The 22,315-nt window shown below is 44.9% G+C and overlaps 1 protein-coding gene across 5 annotated transcripts in view; it reads right to left on the bottom strand.

The window, feature by feature from the left end:
• PLCL2 (phospholipase C like 2) overlaps positions 1–22,315 on the bottom strand; it is a 472,193-nt gene that overhangs the window by 118,892 nt on the left and 330,986 nt on the right. Inside the window, exon 5 of one of the 5 annotated variants that reach the window (XM_063922176.1) lies at positions 18,866–19,087. The exons of the other annotated variants lie outside the window; for them this stretch is intronic. Within the exon in view, the coding sequence (XP_063778246.1) occupies positions 18,998–19,087 (90 nt within the window). The 3' untranslated portion in view covers positions 18,866–18,997. Of the gene's footprint in view, positions 1–18,865; positions 19,088–22,315 lie in introns of those variants that run through there. 5 annotated transcript variants of the gene reach the window in all.

Raw genomic sequence — 22,315 nt, 5'->3', positions numbered from 1 at the left:
CAGCCACGGTATTATCAGAGCATCTACTGCCACTGCCTGAGGGTCCCGAGACCTGGCACAATACCTCAGAAGCTTTTTGTTGAGGCGTGACGCCATCATGTCTATTTGAGGAGTTCCCCAAAGACGTGTTATGTCTGCAAAGACTTCTTGATGAAGACCCCACTCTCCTGGATAGAGATCGTGTCTGATGAGGAAGTCTGCTTCCCAGTTGTCCACTCCCGGAATGAAGACAGCCGACAGAGCACTTACATGATTTTCCGCCCAGCGAAGAATCCTTGTGGCTTCCGCCATTGCGACTCTGCTTCTTGTCCCGCCTTGGCGGTTCACATGAGCCACTGCTGTGACATTGTCTGATTGAATCAGAACCGGTAGGTTTCGAAGAAGACTCTCCGCTTGTCGAAGGCCGTTGTAAATGGCCCTGAGTTCCAACACATTGATGTGTAGACAGGACTCCTGGTCTGACCAAAGACCCTGAAATTTTTTTCCCTGTGTCACCGCTCCCCATCCTCGGAGGCTCGCGTCCGTGGTAACCAGGATCCAATCCTGAATTCCGAACCTGCGACCCTCCAGCAGGTGAGTACTTTGCAACCACCACAGGAGAGACACTCTGGCCCCTGGGGACAGAGTTATTTTCCGATGTAAGTGCAGATGGGACCCGGACCACTTGTCCAGAAGGTCCCATTGAAAAGTCCTTGCATGGAACCTTCCTAAGGGAATGGCCTCGTAGGCCGCCACCATTTTTCCCAGAACTCGAGTGCATTGGTGAACTGACACCCTTTTCGGTTTTAGCAGGTCTCTGACCATGTTCTGGATGTCCAGGGCTTTCTCTATTGGGAGGAAGACCTTAATTTGTTCCGTATCCAGTATGATACCTAGGAACGGTAGTCGAGTTGTCGGAATCAACTGTGACTTCGGTAGATTTAGAATCCAACCGTGTTGCTGGAGCACTCTCAGAGAGAGCGCCACACTGCTCAGCAATTTCTCCCTTGATCTCGCTTTTATCAGGAGATCGTCCAAGTATGGGATAATTGTGACTCCATGCTTGCGCAGGACCACCATAATTTCCGCCATTATCTTGGTGAAAATCTTCGGGGCCGTGGAAAGTCCCAACGGCAACGTCTGAAATTGGTAATGACAATCCTGTACAGCGAATCTCAGGTATTCCTGATGGGGGGCATATATGGGGACATGAAGGTACGCATCCTTTATGTCCAGAGATACCATCAACTCCCCCTCCTCCATGTTGGCTATTATCGCTCTGAGTGATTCCATTTTGAATTTGAATCTTTTTATGTACAGGTTTAGGGATTTCAGATTCAAAATAGGTCTGACCGAACCGTCCGGCTTCGGGACCACAAATAGGGTTGAGTAGTAACCTCTTCCCTGCTGGTGCAGGGGAACCTTGATTATCACTTGCTTTATACACAGCGTTTGAATTGCAGCTAACACTATATCCCTTTCCGATGTGGAAGCTGGTAGGGCCGATTTGAAAAATCGGCGCGGGGGCACCTTCTCGAATTCCAATTTGTAACCCTGGGAAACTATTTCCAACACCCAGGGATTCAGGTCTGAACTGACTGATAAAGCTAAATATTTATCTTATATAATACCCTTTATGAGGTCTAAGAACACTGTACGCTATCTACGTATGAAGTACCGTAAGGGTACGCACGTTGCGTAACAATCGCTTAGCCGTAGTCGAGACGCTCAAGCGTCACGTTCGCTCACGGCCAAGAGATCACTGGCAGGCACGCTATTGGCTGCTGACTAACGTAATGATTCGCTATAGCGTAGCGGACGCTCGGGACCACGAGGAGATCACCAGCGGCGCTGACGCTCACAATGTTAAACCTTTGTATCTAAACCATATACAATGCAGTATGCTGTAAAACCTTAGTGTAGAGATTGGGTGTAGATGCAACCTAGTGTAACCTTATTAACTTAAAAGCTGTTTGAGCGTCACCGACGCTCTGAGAATACTAAACACTATAAGAAATACACAGATACCGTGCTTAGGGTCCAACGCCTAATATATATATTTTGAATGATATACTTGCAAAAGAATTAATACAAATACAAATCATACACTACAATATAACATAGACTACCTAACCAGATAACTACACAGGAAATATAATACAATTACTATTTAAGAGAAAATAAGAGAGAAAGAGGAGGGGAGAGAGAGAGAGAGAAATTGGCCCACAATAACAAGAAGATCAATATAGTTGCGGAGAAACACTTACGCACAAGGGGAAACGATCGCATGCGCCTCGATATCCAGCTCACGATTATCAGCAATGAGAACCGTTGAAGAGAGTGAACTGGATATGGTCGGCCTGCCTATTTATGCCCCACACACAATGCAATTCAATGGTCCCTACAATCTCATTGTTCATTGGACACAGGAATTCGGCTTCACATTATAACAAAAGGTCATAGGTTGATTCATACAGGTGGGCTGTGACTGCTTCCAACTGTTCAGGTGGGTGGGACACTGAGTTTCCCGCCGCATGACTAAATAAGAACAAATAATAGTAAATGGACATAAACTTCTTATGTCCATAACTATTCGCACGAGCGATTAATCCGCTCCAAACCAACACCGGAATATTGCTATTTAAATACTCTTCCGATGGGTACCAAACACCACTGTATGACCCCTGTTAGACCCTTCGTACAATACAAAGAGGGATCTCTCTGTTCAGGAACATGCTATGTTAACTAAACTTTCAGAATCTATCAAAGGGACCATGATCTACAAAATACATTATATAGTGAAAATATGTAACGATTGAGTCGCACGCTACGATCACATAAACTCTACCGTAAATACGCATACCGTGCGCCTGCGGGTGCCCGCGACTGTGAGTATGCGCACGTACGGGAGAGCGCACGCATGCGCAGCACGGACCTGTGTGAGGTGCAAATATGGTAGTGTGCATAGAGATATTTTCTGACTTTGACAGTCCACCCTTTGGCAGTCAACAATAACTGCCACCTTTTAAAACATTTCAAAAAGAGAAAAATATATGACAGGGGTTAATTAATTTACATGGTTGGGTAGGGGAGGAGAGGAGAAGGTAGGAAAAGGGTATGACCTAGTGAGATAGCAGAAGCATGTGTGTATGAATCCGTGCTTGGGGGTCATGTATCATCGTGCCGTACGTGTTTTAAATCAAGCTTCGAGGTATTGCGAAGTATACATTTGAATTCCTTCTTATCCCGTGGTACGGGTCTGTGGATGGGCTGTCAAACTTTACCGAGCTCTTTTCGGCTTTGGTTGTAACAAAATGGGGGAGCACATTTTAGTTGATGATACATGAATGGGGGAGATATGTGATTGCTGATATCTGTGCCTGTATTCCCTATCGACTATGTGTGTCATTACCTGAGGGTTGTAGAAATGAAGAAAAGACATAATTACGGTAAATGCGGTGGTATTCTATGTCAGGTAAATGTACATTTGTCGATTGAGGTCTTGTTTGGTGTCTGTTGAATGCAGTCTTCTTTGTGCTTTTGCCCATAAGGTGCGAGCAAAAGCTGTCAATGTCCATAGATTTACAAAAGTGTTGGGCTAGCGTAATTTAAAAATTTCTAGGGAAACTGGGGATCCATGGCATAGTTCATCAAAAATCTGTGTATCAGGTTGTCAAAACTTCTTCTTTAATCCCTCTGTTGTCTGTATATCGGCTCATCAAATTCCTCGTCCAAGTGGGTCTTTTTACCTTGGAGGAAACGGAAAAACAGGTGAAAGAAACGGACTGTAGAAATCGCATTTTCATCACATCATTGGCCCTCATTCCGAGTTGTTCGCTCGGTATTTTTCATCGCATCGCAGTGAAAATCCGCTTAGTACGCATGCGCAATGTTCGCACTGCGACTGCGCCAAGTAACTTTACTATGAAGATAGTATTTTTACTCACGGCTTTTTCTTCGCTCCGGCGATCGTAATGTGATTGACAGGAAATGGGTGTTACTGGGCGGAAACACGGCGTTTCAGGGGCGTGTGGCTGAAAACGCTACCGTTTCCGGAAAAAACGCAGGAGTGGCCGGGGAAACGGTGGGAGTGCCTGGGCGAACGCTGGGTGTGTTTGTGACGTCAACCAGGAACGACAAGCACTGAACTGATCGCACAGGCAGAGTAAGTCTGGAGCTACTCTGAAACTGCTAAGTAGTTAGTAATCGCAATATTGCGAATACATCGGTCGCAATTTTAAGAAGCTAAGATTCACTCCCAGTAGGCGGCGGCTTAGCGTGTGTAACTCTGCTAAATTCGCCTTGCGACCGATCAACTCGGAATGAGGGCCATTGTTTCTACATTTGGGTCATAAATCAAGTCCATTGGAATTACAGTTTCCCTGCTCCTTAAACTCATTACCCTAGTACGACGATTGCACCTCATTAAAGCCTGACCGCATCTAAATATCAAACCAATCGTTATGATAACACCTAAGATACATAGGAGAAACTTCCCAACATCCATTATGACTCCTTGAGCCCAGTCTCCTAAACCAGAGAACCAATTTCGCGGGTTCAACCATGACACCCAACCAGTCAGCTCATTACCTACAGCAGCAAGAGTGAGATTGTGTCTCCTGCGAAATTCCCACTTCAGTTGGAGAATATCGTCCATCTTTTGGTCTATGACCTCGACCGGGTCCTCGGTGCTATTCGTAATATATGTGCAACATTTCACGCCGTATTGTGTTGCCAGTGTGACACAATATCCGCCTGTCACTGCTGTGAGGTAATTAAGAACCATTCTATGCTGTACCAGTTCTGTTTTATAAGCCTGAAGTTCTCTTCCAGTATACCTAAACGTGTCATCATACATTTCAGTGATATTATCTAACAAATTGGCGAGCGCAGATATGTATTTATAATTCAACACTCCTCTAGCGGTGCGGTGATGTCTAACGCGATTAGAAACTGAATCCCGGTGGATTCATGGATCATGTCAGAGGCCGGATGCTCTGTTCTTTCTATCAGGTGTCGTTTAACTACGTGCTCGTAATGGGTGTGAGTATAAGGAGTTTGGGCAACACGGTGTATGTCTTTCATTTTGTCATGTGATACAGTCATTACTTCAGGCAGTACTTTTCCAATATAACACAATCCTTCAGAGTTTGGGGCAAGCCACTTATACGCCTTTCTCCCGCATATGAAATATGCATCATCGGGGAGAACATATGGGACGGAGTAGGACATAACCATATTACACACCTTCCATGTGAAATCTCCTGACCCTAATTCTTCCATCTGCTTAGTACACGTATCAGGTTGTACGATATGTGCACAGTATCCTGGTGATACCTCTCCAACTCTCGTAATCCTATTTCCTATGGTATACCTATACCGGAAAGATTTTCCTCTACTGGCTATGTGGCGTATAAGCTCTGTATCTGTAGGCATTCTATCTGCTCTATGTGAAAAGGTCATGGTTTGATTACTCCATGACACTTCCCAATTTCCCGGCTTTCGGGGATTGGAGATGTTAAAACATAATAGGGACCTATCCACATGGTATTGGTGGAGCTTCAAACTAGGAGGGCTGGAGATATTAAACCTCCTGTCCACCGGTCTCCCACCACTTAACTCAAGTACCTCCCCTAACGTTAAAGGAAATGGTACTAGCCCTGATTTGCTATGACCTTGAGGTACTTGAGAGCATACCCAACAATCTGTTTTATTTAACACACTACCCACTAAGGAGTGATAGTCACTCAATGGATGCCGGTCCATATGGATATTAAAACTGGATTGGCATTTCTTTATGCACCCATCCTCAATGACATTGTTACAGAGCCGACAGATACAGTTTTCTTCAGCTAACAATCCTTCACAATTCCTTCTATGGTCAATGCTATCGGATCGTTTTCTGATACTCGCCTTTGCTTGTTGATTAGGTTGTTCTTGGAAAGCTACGCCTCCATCTCTGTCATCAGAACCCATTCCAGAACCTCTCTCGACCTCCATGGTACTCTCGCCGATACAGACTGCTCTGGTCAACATCATGGTCAACAGGAAAATCCGGATCACAGTCTCTTGGGGCAAGTCCATCTTGTAGGAGGAAACGGAGAAGAATGAGAAGGGGGAAAAAAAATAATTTGAGGGAGAGGGGATGGGGAGTTGGAGAAAAACAATAAAAGGGAACAGGGGATCGACAACTGCTTTTGGTCTTGCGATTTTTTTTTTTAATGCTCAGGTGCCGCCTCAATCCTCCTGGAACAGACACTCCAGTGATACAACCTCTACCGTCTGTTCCTTATCACGGGACCTCTATGGATCAGCGACCTTTTTACAGTGGGACGAATGAACCCAAGTCTCTCTCTCAGCAACCTTCAATGCTGTAGTGCTAGTCAATAAGACCTGGTATGGTCCTTCCCATCTGTCAATAAGGCAACCTGAGCGTAGAAAATTCCGTATCATTACATAATCCCCAGGTTCAATGTCATGACAATTACTATCTGGTAAATCAGGAATCACTAACTTCAGATTATCATTTTGATACCTCAACTGTTTACTCATGTTAATCAAGTATTTTACAGTCACTTCATTGTTACACTTCAAATCATCCTGAGGGTTAATCATAACATGCGGTTGTCGACCAAACAAGATTTCAAAGGGAGACAGATTAAGAGGGGACCTGGGAGTGGTTCTGATACTGTACAGTACAATGGGTAAAGCTTCTGGCCATGTCAATCCTGTCTCTGCCATCACTTTACTCAGTTTATTTTTAATAGTGCTGTTCACTCTTTCCACTTTCGCACTCGCCTGTGGACGGTATGGAGTGTGCAGTTTGCTATCAATTCCCATCAATTTACACATTCCTTGAAAGACATCACCTGTAAAATGGGTACCCCTATCATTTTCGATAATTCTAGGGATACCATATCTACATACAAATTCCTGCACAATTTTCTTAGCAGTAAACATAGCGGTATTTGTGGCCGCTGGAAATGCTTCGACCCAATTTGAGAAAACATCTATACAAACAAGTACATATTTCAAATTTCGACAAGGGGGTAATTGAATAAAGTCAATCTGTATTACCTGGAAAGGGCCGCCGGCAGGTGGGATATGAGATGGTTCTGTAGGTATTGCCTTTCCGATGTTCTTTCTCAGACAGGTAAGGCATGACATTGCCCTTTTACTCGCATGAGAAGAAAATCCTGGGGCACACCAATATGCTCTTACCAACTTGCACATCCCTTCCTTGCCCAGGTGAGTCAGCCCGTGAGCTGTCTCAGCTAAGCATGGAAGGTATGCTTTGGGGGCCACTGGTTTACCGTGTCCATCCATCCAGAGTCCTGAGGACTCCTGACCATATCCCTTTGCCTTCCAGACTGCCTTTTCCTGTGTGGAACACAAATTTTGCATCTCACACAACTTCTGTGTGTTGATGGTATTAAATACCATCAGTTGTGTGGTGTCTGTCTGTCTGGGGGTAGCAGCTGCTAATTTAGCAGCTTCGTCTGCTCGGCTGTTACCAAGTGATACTGGGTCTTGGCTATATGTGTGTGCTTTACATTTGATAACAGCCACTCTGTCGGGTTCCTGTATCGCTGTTAGAAGCCTTTTTATGTGAGCTGCATGCGCTACCGGTGTACCAGCTGCCGTCATGAAATTTCTGAGGCGCCATAGGGCTCCGAAATCATGGACTACCCCGAATGCGTATCTAGAGTCGGTGTAGATATTGGCTGATTTGCCCTTAGCCAATTCACATGCTCTGGTTAGGGCGACCAGTTCAGCAACCTGGGCTGAGTGAGGTGGGCCTAGCGGTTCCGCTTCTATGGTGCCTTGGTCATCTACGACTGCGTATCCAGTACACAAGTCTCCCGAGTCTGACTGTCTATGACAACTACCGTCCGTGTAGAACGTAAGTTCTACATCTTCCAGTGGATTGTCACTGATGTCAGGCCTTGCGGTAAAATTTTGGGTCAAATATTCCATACAATCATGAGTGTCTTCCTTTGTATTAAATCCTCCTTCCCCACCACTCTCATCCTCCACCCTTTGTGCCTGTCCAGGCACACCTGGGAGATATGTTGCAGGATTTAATGCACTGCATCTCCTTATGGTGATGTTTACGGGGGCCATTAGTGCCAATTCCCATCTTGTAAACCGCGCTGATGAGACGTGTCTGGTTTGGGCAGAATTCAACAAGGCTGACACTGCATGTGGTGTATGAATTGTGAGGTTGTGACCTAGCACGACGTCTTCGCTTTTCGTTACTAGCAATGCTATTGCAGCAACGCTTCGCAAGCATGTGGGGAGGGATCGCGCTACCGTATCTAGCTGAGCGCTGTAATATGCTACCGGCCTGCTGGCATCACCGTGCTTTTGGGTTAGTACGCCTGCCGCGCAACCAGCACTTTCTGTTCCGTATAGTTCAAAGGGTTTCCCATAGTCAGGCATACCTAATGCTGGTGCCTGCGTTAGGCACTGTTTAAGTCTCTCAAATGCTGTCTCAGACTCGTCTGTATGCGAAATCCGATCAGGTTTGTTTGAGGAGACCATCTCCTGCAAGGGTAACGCTAGGATGGAAAACCCTGGGATCCAGTTACGGCAATACCCACACATTCCTAAAAATGTTCTGATCTGTTGCTGGGTTTGTGGCAGAGTCATGTCTCTAATTGCTTGAATTCTATCAGCGGTCAGGTGTCTCAGTCCTTGTGTTAAACAGTGTCCCAAATATTTTACCTTAGTTTGGCATAATTGCAACTTGTCTTTGGAAACCTTGTGTCCTGTGTCTGAAAGATGAAACAGGAGCTGTTTCGTATCCTTCAGCGATGCTTCCAATGAATCAGAACACAGTAGTAGATCATCCACGTACTGTATTAATACTGATCCACTCACTGGTTGGAAAGACTGTAAACAATCATGCAAAGCCTGAGAAAATATACTTGGGCTATCTATGAATCCTTGTGGTAATCGAGTCCATGTGTATTGGACTCCTCTGTATGTAAATGCAAACAAATATTGACTGTCAGGGTGCAGAGGTACCGAAAAGAAAGCGGAGAAGAGGTCAATAACAGTGAAAAATTTCGCAGTGGGAGGGATTTGCATTAAGATGACAGCTGGATTTGGCACTACGGGGAACTGACTCTCAACTATTTTGTTAATCCCCCTTAGATCCTGCACTAGCCGGTAACCCCTCCCCCCACTTTTTTTTAACAGGGAACATGGGACTATTGGCAGTGCTGGACGTTCTTACCAGAATGCCCTGTTGTAGCAAGCGCTCTATTACGGGATACACTCCTAACTCCACCTCTGGCTTCAGAGGGTACTGTGGGATTTTTGGAGCTATCCTACCATCTTTTACTTGTACAACTACCGGAGCTACGTTTGCCATTAATCCAGTGTCCTGTCCATCTTTAGTCTAAAGTGACTCTGGTATCTGAGATGTCATTTCTTCTACTTGGGAGGGAGTCCTATTTGTCATAATGGTATGTGACATTAATTTTGACGGGGAGTCTAACATGTCTCGCACTTCCTGAGCGTGATTCTCAGGTATGTCCAAGAATACACCTTCAGGAGTACAATAAATGACGCACCCCATTTTACACAGTAAGTCTCTTCCCAGGAGATTAGTCGGTGCCGATGCAGCCAGCAAAAAGGAATGCTTGGTATGTAAAGGCCCTACTGTAATCTCGGCTGGTTTGCTAACAGGGTAGTGCTGGACTACTCCCGTTACCCCTATGGCTGGAATTGTCTTACCAGTGGTTCTCATGCCCACTGTCGAATTTATCACTGATTTGGCCGCCCCTGTGTCTACAAGAAAGTTTAATGATTTACCAGCTACATTGATTGCAATTTCTGGCTCACTTTCAAGACTTGCAATCAATTTTACTGGCTGCAGATTACAGGTATGGCCACACCCCTATTGGGTATGGTGACCTCCCTGAATCCCGCTGGCAGCAACTACTTGTGATGGAGTTAATTGGGAGCTACCAGAGGCTTGCCAGTCTCTGTTCGGGGGGTATCTTTTTGTTTCCCCTGTATGTGGCTCATAACTCCGTTTCTGCGGACCTTGCTCCCAATGTCGTGTGTCGTGTCGTTGTCTAGGGGGTTGGTGTGAGTTTCGTGAATTCTTCATTCTACAATCTCGTGCCATGTGTCCCTGTTTATGACAAGAATAACAAGTAACCACATTTGACTTACCCACAGGGTTTGGTGATATAAACAAAGGCTGCCTTGTGGTCAGGGCCTGTATACTTACTGCCATTAACTTATCACCTTGTTGTTCCCTGTGTCTGGTGATGTTCCTATCGTGATCAATAGCAGCCTCTCTCAAAGTAGCCACAGACAGACCTCGCCAACATGGTTGTGTGGTCTGTACCCTAGTCTTCAATGACTCTTTTAAACCATCCATCAGTACCGATACTGCTACTTCTCGATGGTTTATGTTTGTTTTAATGTCCTCTATGCCTGTGTATTTTGCCATTTCTGATAATGCTCTGTGAAAATACTCTGCAGCTGTTTCTGACTCCTTCTGTTTAATGGAGAATATTTTGTTCCATTTAACTACGGCTGGGAAATACTCTTTTAACTGTAAGCTTATTCTTTTTACATTGTCTTTGTTGTACACATCTGTAAGAGGTACATCCTGATCTAATCCACAGTCAGCTAAAAATTGAGCTGCGTCGACATTGGAGGGTAAACATGCTCTCAGCAATATCTGCCAGTCTTTATTGTTGGGCTCTACAGTGTTACCTAGGTCTCTGATGTATTTTTGGCTGGCAACTAAGTCTTTTCTAGGGTCAGGGAATTCCGACACTATGGTCCTTAATTCCATTCGGGAAAATGGGCTGTACATGGCAATGTTCCTAACAGGAGTGACTCCTGAAGTGTCTGTTTTCCCATTTGGAACTACTATTACCTTAACAGGATTAACTCTAACAACCTCATCCTGTGTAGATTCTACAGGCTGTGGTGAAATAGTTTCAGCATAGTGTATGGTGCCATACTTACCCGTTGATACGACCTCACCTATCCCTCCGCTAGGGGCTTTCGTTACTAATCTCGGGGGTTGAGCTGTGCCTACAGTGGTCTCTGCTATGGTGGCTGCTAGAGAGAGCGCTGAAATTGTTGCCGATTCGTCCTCTTGATCACACTCCTGAGGAAAGTTCAAAACAGGGTACAACTTGCACGGGTTAATACTTGCATTGGTTAATTGGTTAACATTATCTTTAACATTTACACAGTTGCTAAGTGTTTGTTTGTTACACCTTAATGCGTCATTCTCCGCAACCAATTTTTCTCCCGATATATATGGTGGCGGTGGGGCCGTGGCTATCAGTTTTCTGATCGAGCCAGATCCCGCCGCCTGAGCCAATCCTCTCTGTATGTCACCCTCCTGTTGCCACAACTGTAAATAATCATAATGTTTGATTCGTCTCTTGGCTGATTTAATGAGACATATCCTTCTCCTTAAATTCGTTAACACTTCTGTGCTGAAGCTACCTACTCTTGGGAATTTCTCCCCGTCATGTACCGTCATTCTCTCCCATTCATCACATAAAGCTTCTGTGTGACTTCCGTATTTCTCACACATTACGTATCTTGCCGACCCGACTGGTCGGTTCACTGAATCAACCCGAACCGAGGTTGATCGCCCCCTACCTGAACAAGTGGCCCCCATAGTTCGAAGGTGCTGCTTTATTCAACCAACCCTTACGCAAACCAAAATGTTCAAAATAGGCTGACGGTGGCGGTTTACCGAGTACCCCACTCACTCGCCCACGCCGACCAATACGACCTGATCACACCGATATGGTGCTGGCGTACTCGACCCAGGGCCCCTGCGACCTGAACCTCTATTTACTGGAACCTGTGAGGGTGATCCGAAGAACACTTACTCTTTCCAGTAACTATTGGTTGTTGGATAGTTCCTGAGTGAGCAGCGAACCTCCCTTAAAATAAAAAAAATTACACAAATCACGTTAGAATGTACAAATAGCGTTTATGACCTTCGTACACAAATAGTACCGGTCAGGTTTACTAATGTACACAATTACGTGCGGTACAATCGTTCAGCACATAAGCAACTAATCTTATGTACGGAGCGACCAGTGGAATCGAAAATTGCGGCTGCGAATTCCTTCAGCCAGAGCTTGTATGGCCTATATGGGTGTTGCACCAACCCTTTCTTGGTGTTGTGCCTGTGGACTGTATAGCGGACTTCCTTGTCTGCTGTACCTGAACCTGCTGGTCTGCTATGACCTCCTGGTCTGTTACAGTATGACCTCCTGGTCTGCTACACTCTAATGCTCAAATTGTATGTTTTAACCAGGGATGCCTCCCTAGCCACCATGTACGTCACTTACACGCATGTACCTCACGAGAACTCGACTTTTCTTGTGGTTCAACCTCAAAAATTGTAAAAACAAACACTCACTCACCACATATACACTTTTGTTTCTATTTCTGCGCAGAAATTTCTCTTTAGACCAGATGTGTTACAAATTAGGAGAAGGATCTATTAATTTAAAATTTGAATGTTAAAATAGATTTGCGCGATTTATCGCCTGTTGCGTTACTTACCGCGTTGCGCTATTTATCGCGTTGGAAAAAAAAAATTAACACTTGTGATTTGAGTTACGTGGGCGTACCCGTACGCTCTGTTGCGTAATATACGCTGCGTGCGTCGGCCCTTGGATTGCGTACACAAATCTCAGTCCTTTGTTAGAGACACGTGTACGCAAAGCAAAGATCCACCGTAACACAATTTATACGTTTATCAATGTAGATGATCCTTTATCATCTACCACGCACCACACTGACTTCGCCTTGTCTCTCAGGCACAGCTGTGTGTTTGTCTATACTTTAACTATATTACCTTTTTACTCTTAAACTATTAAATAGCGGCAAATCTCTCTTAGCACGTTTATCAACTATAAAACTGGCAAACAGGAGAGTGATATACGAAAATACACAAATGAAAAAAAGAAATGCAGATATATATGTGTGCGTGCGTGTGTACGCAAGACAGAAAAATAAACAGTTTTAAAAGAGACTAGCGTGTTGTTCTTACCTCCGGTTCCCGGATTCCTTCAGCACCCTTTACTAAGAGAAGCAGACGCTTATCCAAACAGCACTACGAGGAATATGATCTCCCGCCCTTTGCTGCTGGATAATGTCTGCTGAAATTACCTAGTGCAGATATGTGAAGGACAGGACGAGCCCGCAATTGATAAAGCTAAATATTTATCTTATATAATACCCTTTATGAGGTCTAAGAACACTGTACGCTATCTACGTATGAAGTACCGTAAGGGTACGCACGTTGCGTAACAATCGCTTAGCCGTAGTCGAGACGCTCAAGCGTCACGTTCGCTCACGGCCAAGAGATCACTGGCAGGCACGCTATTGGCTGCTGACTAACGTAATGATTCGCTATAGCGTAGCGGACGCTCGGGACCACGAGGAGATCACCAGCGGCGCTGACGCTCACAATGTTAAACCTTTGTATCTAAACCATATAAAATGCAGTATGCTGTAAAACCTTAGTGTAGAGATTGGGTGTAGATGCAACCTAGTGTAACCTTATTAACTTAAAAGCTGTTTGAGCGTCACCGACGCTCTGAGAATACTAAACACTATAAGAAATACACAGATACCGTGCTTAGGGTCCAACGCCTAATATATATATTTTGAATGATATACTTGCAAAAGAATTAATACAAATACAAATCATACACTACAATATAACATAGACTACCTAACCAGATAACTACACAGGAAATATAATACAATTACTATTTAAGAGAAAATAAGAGAGAAAGAGGAGGGGAGAGAGAGAGAGAGAAATTGGCCCACAATAACAAGAAGATCAATATAGTTGCGGAGAAACACTTACGCACAAGGGGAAACGATCGCATGCGCCTCGATATCCAGCTCCCGATTATCAGCAATGAGAACCGTTGAAGAGAGTGAACTGGATATGGTCGGCCTGCCTATTTATGCCCCACACACAATGCAATTCAATGGTCCCTACAATCTCATTGTTCATTGGACACAGGAATTCGGCTTCGCATTATAACAAAAGGTCATAGGTTGATTCATACAGGTGGGCTGTGACTGCTTCCAACTGTTCAGGTGGGTGGGACAGTGAGTTTCCCGCCGCATGACTAAATAAGAACAAATAATAGTAAATGGACATAAACTTCTTATGTCCATAACTATTCGCACGAGCGATTAATCCGCTCCAAACCAACACCGGAATATTGCTATTTAAATACTCTTCCGATGGGTACCAAACACCACTGTATGACCCCTGTTAGACCCTTCGTACAATACAAAGAGGGATCTCTCTGTTCAGGAACATGCTATGTTAACTAAACTTTCAGAATCTATCAAAGGGACCATGATCTACAAAATACATTATATAGTGAAAATATGTAACGATTGAGTCGCACGCTACGATCACATAAACTCTACCGTAAATACGCATACCGTGCGCCTGCGGGTGCCCGCGACTGTGAGTATGCGCACGTACGGGAGAGCGCACGCATGCGCAGCACGGACCTGTGTGAGGTGCAAATATGGTAGTGTGCATAGAGATATTTTTCTGACTTTGACATGACCCAGGCCTGACTGAAAAGTCGAAGACGTGCCCCCACCAGTGCGGACTCCGTCAGGGGAGCCCCAGCGTCATGCTGTGGGTTTTGGAGCAGCCGGGGAGGACTTTTGTTCCTGGGCACCTGCCGAAGCAGGTGCTCTTTTGCCTCTGCTCTTACCTCTGGCGAGGAAAGAATATCCCCGACCTCCTCTGGACTTGTGCGACCGAAAGGACTGTTACTTTCTTTTGCTGTTGGGGAATATATGGTAAAAAATTTGATTTACCTGCTGTAGCTGTGGAAACCAGGTCCGTCAGCCCATCCCCAAACAATACATCACCCTTATAGTAGTACTTCCATATGTTTTTTGGAATCCGCATCACCCGTCCATTGGCGAGTCCATAAGGCTCTTCTCGCTGAGATAGACAAGGCATTGGCCCTAGAAGCTAGCAATCCAATGTCCCTTTGAGCATCCCTCATAAATAAGACTGCGTCTTTTATATGGGCTAGAGTTAAGAATATACTATCCTTATCCATATTATCAAATTGATCTGTCAGCTCATCTGTCCAAGCTGCAATTGCTGGAGATAAATCTCAAACTGTATAAATCTGGCGCTATAGATAATAGTAATAAATTAACCAACTGGTGATCGATACAAAAATAGTGAAATTACGGCTGCTGAGCAAAACAGCTGGCTAGGCTGAAAAACACTATGAAACACAAACAAAAGAAATGCTCTGCGCTCCCAATCACTTAGAGTTAATTGACCAATCAATTAAAGGCAGTCTATCATGGAGAATAATTGACTCAATGAGGCTTAACCCTTTTTTAAAAAATATTTTATCAAACAATTAGATACCACATAAACACATAAAACAAACAATACATGAAAAATTGACAATTTAAAAATTCAGAGGTTAATACCTCTAGCATATGTAAGCAGAAACACTGTATCTATAATTGTAAATGTGCTATTAAGACAGTATACAATGCAACTAAAGTGCAAAATTGAATATCTTGAGAGAGAGAGACCATATGATGATATTGTATTAGGAACTGCTATCACCAGCTGAATCAATCACATCCCCTGTTGGGAAGTTCCTAATACAATATCATCATATGGTCAATTGCCGGCTTCTCTAACGAAGGTGAGAGCACTTCAGCAAGTTTGCCTTCCAATTATCACTGAGGCATCAACTAAAAATCATTACATCTACCTCGTGCATTTGCATACAGGACCCTGTGATAAACTCCAGGAACCAGCACGGGGGTAACTATCATTGTTTGTTTTGCCTTAATAGTCCCATACTAGTTTTTGCGGAGCCTTCTGTGGACAGTATATATGATTTTATACTGGGACGCCAGTGGTAGAATCAATTGACATTCTGATAGAGAGCCTCTCTCTCAAGATATTCAATTTTGCACTTTAGTTACATTGTATACTGTCTTAATAGCACATTTACAATTATAGATACAGTGTTTCTGCTTACATATGCTAGAGGTATTAACCTCTGAATTTTTAAATTGTCAATTTTTCATGTATTGTTTGTTTTATGTGTTTATGTGGTATCTAATTGTTTGATAAAATATTTAAAAAAAAAGGGTCAAGCCTCATTGAGTCAATTATTCTCCATGATAGACTGCCTTTAATTGATTGGTCAATTAACTCTAAGTGATTGGGAGCGCAGAGCATTTCTTTTGTTCAAGCTGCAATTGCGCTACACACCCATGCCGACGCAATTGTCGGTCTTAGCACAGCACCCGTATGAGAATAAATACACTTTAAGGTAGTTTCTTGCCTGCGATCTGCAGGGTCTTTAAGGGCCGCTGTGTCAGGAGACGGTAGCGCCACTTTCTTGGACAAGCGCGTCAGGGCCTTGTCCACAGTGGGGGATAATTCCCAAATCTCCCTGTCCTGCTTAGGGAAGGGGTATGCCATATAAATTCTTTTGGGGATCTGCGGTCTCTTTTCCGGAGTCTCCCAAGCTTTTCCAAAGAAATCATTTAATTCATGAGATGCGGGAAAATTAATAATCTGTTTCTTTCCCTTAAACATGTGTACCCTTGTGTCGGGGACCGAGGGTTCATTCTCAATATGCAACACATCCCTTATTGCCACAATCATACACTGAATGGTTTTAATCACCCTAGGGTACAATTTTACTTCGTTGTAGTCGACACTGGAATCAGAATCCGTGTCGGTAGTAGTGTCTTGTGTTAAGGGACGCTTTTGAGACCCCGACGGGTCCTGTGAGTCGGTCCAATCCGAGGATTGACCCCCTGATGTCCCCCCTAATTCAGCCTCATCAAGCCTTTTATGTAAAGATGCCACACTTGCATTCAACATATGCCACATGTCCATCCAATCCGGAGTCGGCACAACCGACGGGGACACACCACTCATTTGCTCCACCTCCTCCTTGGAGAAGCCTTCCGCCTCAGACATGTCGACACACACGTACCGACACCCCACACACACACAGGGATTAACCTATAAGGGGACAAAACCCCAACCAGGCCCTTAGGAGAGACAGAGAGAGAGTATGCCAGCACACACCAGCGCTTAAAAACACTGGAAAAAATATGACCAGATAGCGCTTTTTTATATATAATATACCAATTCCCACTCACTGCGTCGCTAATGTGCCCCCCTCATCTTTTTTCCAGCCTGTGAAGTTCAGCAGGGGAGAGACCAGGGAGTCAGCGTTCATGCATGCAGCTTCTGTGGAGAAAATGGCGCTGGTTAGTGCTGAGGATCAAGCCCCGCCCACCCAACGGCAGGCTTCGGTCCCAGTGACTTTTCTATTAAAATGGCGGGGGATCTTAGATTTACTGCCTCCGCAGCCTAATCTATCTGAATTTGCCCAAAAGTGAGGAATATTGCTGCCCAGGGTGCCCCCCCCTGCGCCCTGCACCCTTCAGTGCTGCTCTGTGTGTGTGACTGGGAGCAATGGCGCGCAGCTTACCGCTGCGCGCCTTACCTCATGAAGATCTAATGTCTTCTGCCGCCTAAGATGTCTTCTGCCTTCTCATACTCACCCGGCTTCTATCTTCGGCATCTGTGAGGAGGACGGCGGCGCGGCTCCGGGACGAACCCCAGGTGAGACCTGTGTTCCGACTCCCTCTGGAGCTAATGGTGTCCAGTAGCCTTAGAAGCAGTGCCCAACTTGACAAGCCAGCTCTGCTTCTCTTTCCTCAGTCCCACGATGCAGTGAGCCTGTTGCCAACAGGACTCCCAGAAAATAAAAAACCTAACAAAATTCTTTTTTCCACAGAAAACTCTGGAGAGCTCTCTGCAGTGCACCCATTCTCCTCTGGGCACAAGATCTAACTGAGGTCTGGAGGAGGGGCATAGAGGGAGGAGCCAGTGCACACCCATAGTAAAAGTTCTTTTTAGGTGCCCTATCTCCTGCGGAGCCCGTCTATACCCCATGGTCCTTACGGAGTCCCCAGCATCCTCTAGCACGTAAGAGAAAAAATCTTTAAAAACACAAAATTAACAACAACAAAATGTGTGCGTTGACCTTTTGACGCTGTCGACCTGTCTTTGTTGTAGACCTAATGACTGCAGGATGTAGTTATGTGACTAGCGGTCAGCAGACCGCCGGTCACAATACCTCCCCCTACATCCAGAAGCCTCACATACCCCACAGTTGGCATGCCGACTAAAAGGGATTATTCCCACTCGTGGATGTCCACGCAAGGGGCTTCGTTGCGCTCATCTGTCCACGCCAGCATTCTGCAGCCGGGATCCCAGCATCGGGATGCTGGCCGACGGGACTCCGGCCGCCGGTAAAACATACCCAACCCATGACTGCCTATCTATTTATTGTCTATCTTCTGTATCACATGTGTGACAAGCTGAGTGACTGTATGCGAGAACCTACAGATGTGTCCTCATTCATCTTTGTTGCAGTCACGCCAAACAGCCCCTCTTGGAACACCAGGGTACGTGAGAATCTTCTAGCGTCGGGCGTCTTTTTTGCTGAGTAGGATGCACGAGGAGATTGTGCTGATTAATTTGATTTATGACTCCTGTATATCGGTGTGTGACTGAGTCTCTGAATCTGTACACAAAGTGCTACAATGTAGCCCAAAAAAAGAATGCAAATAGTCCTGGTGATTCCAGGGAGAATCCTTTCAAAGAGGTGGAGGATTCCTGGTCACCATGTGAGATGCCTGCTGTATATTGTGTCTACTTAACCCTTTAACTGGCTATTTAAAAAAAACAAAACAAACAAAAAATCCAGAAATTGTTGCTTTTTATTTAAACATGTAATATGTTAATTAAAAAGTCATTACACTGGGTCACTACCTGACATGCAGAAAGCATGAAATAAAGTTTGGGCATGACGTGAATTAAGTAGGTAAGATCTGGATGGAGTTATTCATTGACCTTGGGGCTGTGTGACTTGATTTTGTAGAAGGAGAATTAGTTGAATGGCCACTGTTCATTACATGTGATCACAGGGTATCTGATCGCAGTTTTGGTGGGCTGCGGTATCTGCTCGTCACAGGGTCCCTGCATGATGAGAGAGGTTCACTGATCAGTTTGTATGGACGCTGCTGTGGTTGTTTCACCAAATACCACTACCATTACATTCAAGATGACTGGCTGTTCCCTTGTTGAGCATCAGTGAGAAGACTGCAGCACACTAGATTCTGTCCTAATGTGTTGCTACTGAAGCAGCCTCTTTCCTCTGATTCACACTGTACTATAGGACCCAGCCTATCGGACCATCTTTAGTCAGGTATCTATTTATATACAGATATTTGATTGATGTTAGTTCTCGTGTGTATATGCATATTTGCCTACTCTCTTGGAACGGCTGGGAGGCTCCCGGCTACTTGGTACATCATTCACGATTCCACAGCTTTTCTCAAGAAGTGGACAGCCCGCATCGCATCATTATAACCACACACCTCCATTTACACTGCCAGCAATCTCACAATGGTGTTGGAGCTATGATGATGCAATCACACCAAAAAGCTTGGGCACAGCCCACCTATGCCGGACCACACCCCACTGTGCTGACCTGGAGGGGGCAGCCAGAAAGTCAACAATTATGCTGTAAAATAGAGTAACTGTGTTAGCCAGCCTTAATAATCTAACCATAAATACATACTTTTTTTTATTCTTTTAAAAATGACCGTAAGTAACATGCAATAGTCTATGTCTAATACTAGGCATGTCCCCTCTGTGACTTGCCATGCCAATTCTGGGCTGCTTATATGGACTTTTCCCCTGGGGCTGAAAGTTGCCAGTCACTACTGTTTCCTATCTAATAATTACAGTGTCTCAAAAATTCATGTAATATTCCAGTATTAAACACATTAGAATTTTGAATTCTTTAAATTCTTTTACTGCACCCTTCATTTCACCAGCTCATTTGGGTTCTAAAACCTTGTCTAAAAGGTGCACAGCATGTATTGGAAATCACAATTGGAAGTTTGTGCTTCTCAGACCAGTCCCAGTTGTTTTGCGGCCCCACACAGTATGTACAAAATCTTTGGTTGCCATTGGTCTAAATGCCCGTACACACTAGGCGATATAGTAAGCGATATAGATAATTTTTACCCTCCTGAGTGATATCGCTTACTATATCGCCGAGTGTGTATGCTGCAGATGATAGCGATTTGCGGTAACGTTTTAACGTCCCACTCTGTCATCTGTGCATGCAGCTCAATCTGACGATAGAGGCTGCATGTTTGGACTGGGCGCGGCATGACGTCACTGTGTGTGATATCGCTAGCGATATTGCACGGTGTGTATGCCCACGTCAGGAGACCCAGCCAGGGAGGGGACACACTAGGCGATGTTGTTCCTGGAGTGAATCGCCTAGTGTGTATGCACCTTAAGTTTTAAGCCTACCAAAAAAATTCTGCTCTATAACAAAAACAGTGTTTCTATAGCTACTATGTTTTGATTTGTATTTATTCTGTCACCCTTAGGGGGTAATTCAGATCCGATCGCTAGGCCGCGATTTTTGCCGTCCTGCGTTCAGACAGTCGCCGCCTACGGGGGGAGTGTATTTTAGCTGTGCAAGTGTGCGAATGCATGTGTAGCAGAGCTGCATAAACTGATTTTGTGCAGTCTCTGCGCAGCCCAGGACTTAGCCGCTGCAATCATATCAGCCTGTCCGGGACCAGACTTGATATCAGACACCCTCCCTGCAAATGCTTGGTCCCACCTGCGTTTTTCCAGACACTCCCTGAAAACGGTCAGTTGCCACCCACAAACGCCCTCTTCATATCAATCTCCTTGCGAACGCCTGTGCGAATGGATCCTGTGCACAAACCCATTGCTGACCAGCGATCCCCTCTGCAGACGACCGTCATGCCTGTGCATTGCGGTGCATACGCATGCGCAGTTCGGATCAGAACGACCGCTGTGCGAAAACGCACAGCAGCGATGAGATCTGAATTACCCCCTTAGCTCACTATTCTTAGGGGTTGTGTTTATGTGACCGGTGGTCTCCTCACAATACCGACGCTGGGATCCCGGCATCTGAAAATGCCGCCGGTCGGCATGCTGAACAACAGGGACTATTCCCACTTGTGGGAAGCAAGTGGCTTCATTGTGATCGTTTCTCCGCCGGCCATCCATCAGCCGGGATCCCGCCATCAGTATTGTGACCCAACCCATTCTTAGTGGGCCTTATTTTACAAATTGATGAAAGCATGGCCAGCTCCAGGCCTACAATCACCCTGAGTGAGATTTTATAAAGCACCCCCCCTCCCCCTCCAGTGTGCGTGCCTAAACCTATACCTATTAGCGTGGACGCAGGTAACAGGTCTAGATTATATGAAGAAATGACAAATCAGGGGGCAGAGAGTCCAAGAAGTAGGTGTGGAGTGTAGCTGGTGTGTAAGTAATGTAGGTAATGAGAAAAGCAGGGAGGAGGGCCTTGCCCTTGGATCTTACAGACTATAGGGAAGGGATAGACAATCGGCAGACATACTGTAATAAGTCAGCCAGTGTAAGGTAAGCTAGGCGCATGAAGCAGGAGTGGGAAAATTGGAGGGTGCAAGAGAATGAGGTAGACTATATGGGGGAGGGGGGGAATTCAATTAGCCCCGATATTTTTTCAAGAGCTATATTTTGTCTGGGCTATTCAATTAGCCCCCGTTTTTTGCGCCCCCCCAAAAAATATCCCTTTTTGGGCAAAAACACATGGAAAATGGGCTATTTTTCATAATTTATTTTTTATTTTTTACAAGACCTGCTGGGGTCCCAGACAACCCCCCCTCCCCCCAAGATAATAAAGCAGCTGCCAACGGGGGCTAACTGAACGGCCTTCAGGGAATCATTTAGTCCGCAGTAAATTACTACATCTAACTGAGTTCCCCCTTGGTGGTGACATGGTGGACGGATATCCTTTAATGAACAGGTGGGTTTTCAGCGCCCACTTGAAGCAATGCAGGCTGGGGGATAGTCTGAATAGTATGTTTGCCACTTGCATTAACAACATTTAACCTCAGCTAAAATTGCATTTAAGAAACTCAAAATACCATTAAAGAAAAGCTGCGGCATTGCCCACGCTGCAACCTTTAAAGAATGGAGTGTATTTCATGGATACTTTTTTACTAAACATTAAATCTCATATTTCACTGCAGGTTGCTAAATAAATGCTAGATAATTTCACTGCAGAAGCTTATGTGGGTGTACACCTAACCACACATTCTTTTAAATATAAAATGTTTTATGTGTAGAATGCATTATACTAGGATATTAAGATTTGTGGACTTG

Source organism: Pseudophryne corroboree, chromosome 5, assembly GCF_028390025.1.
Source record: "Pseudophryne corroboree isolate aPseCor3 chromosome 5, aPseCor3.hap2, whole genome shotgun sequence".
NCBI classification, from domain to species: domain Eukaryota; kingdom Metazoa; phylum Chordata; class Amphibia; order Anura; family Myobatrachidae; genus Pseudophryne; species Pseudophryne corroboree.
This window is presented reverse-complemented; position numbering and strand designations above follow the sequence as displayed.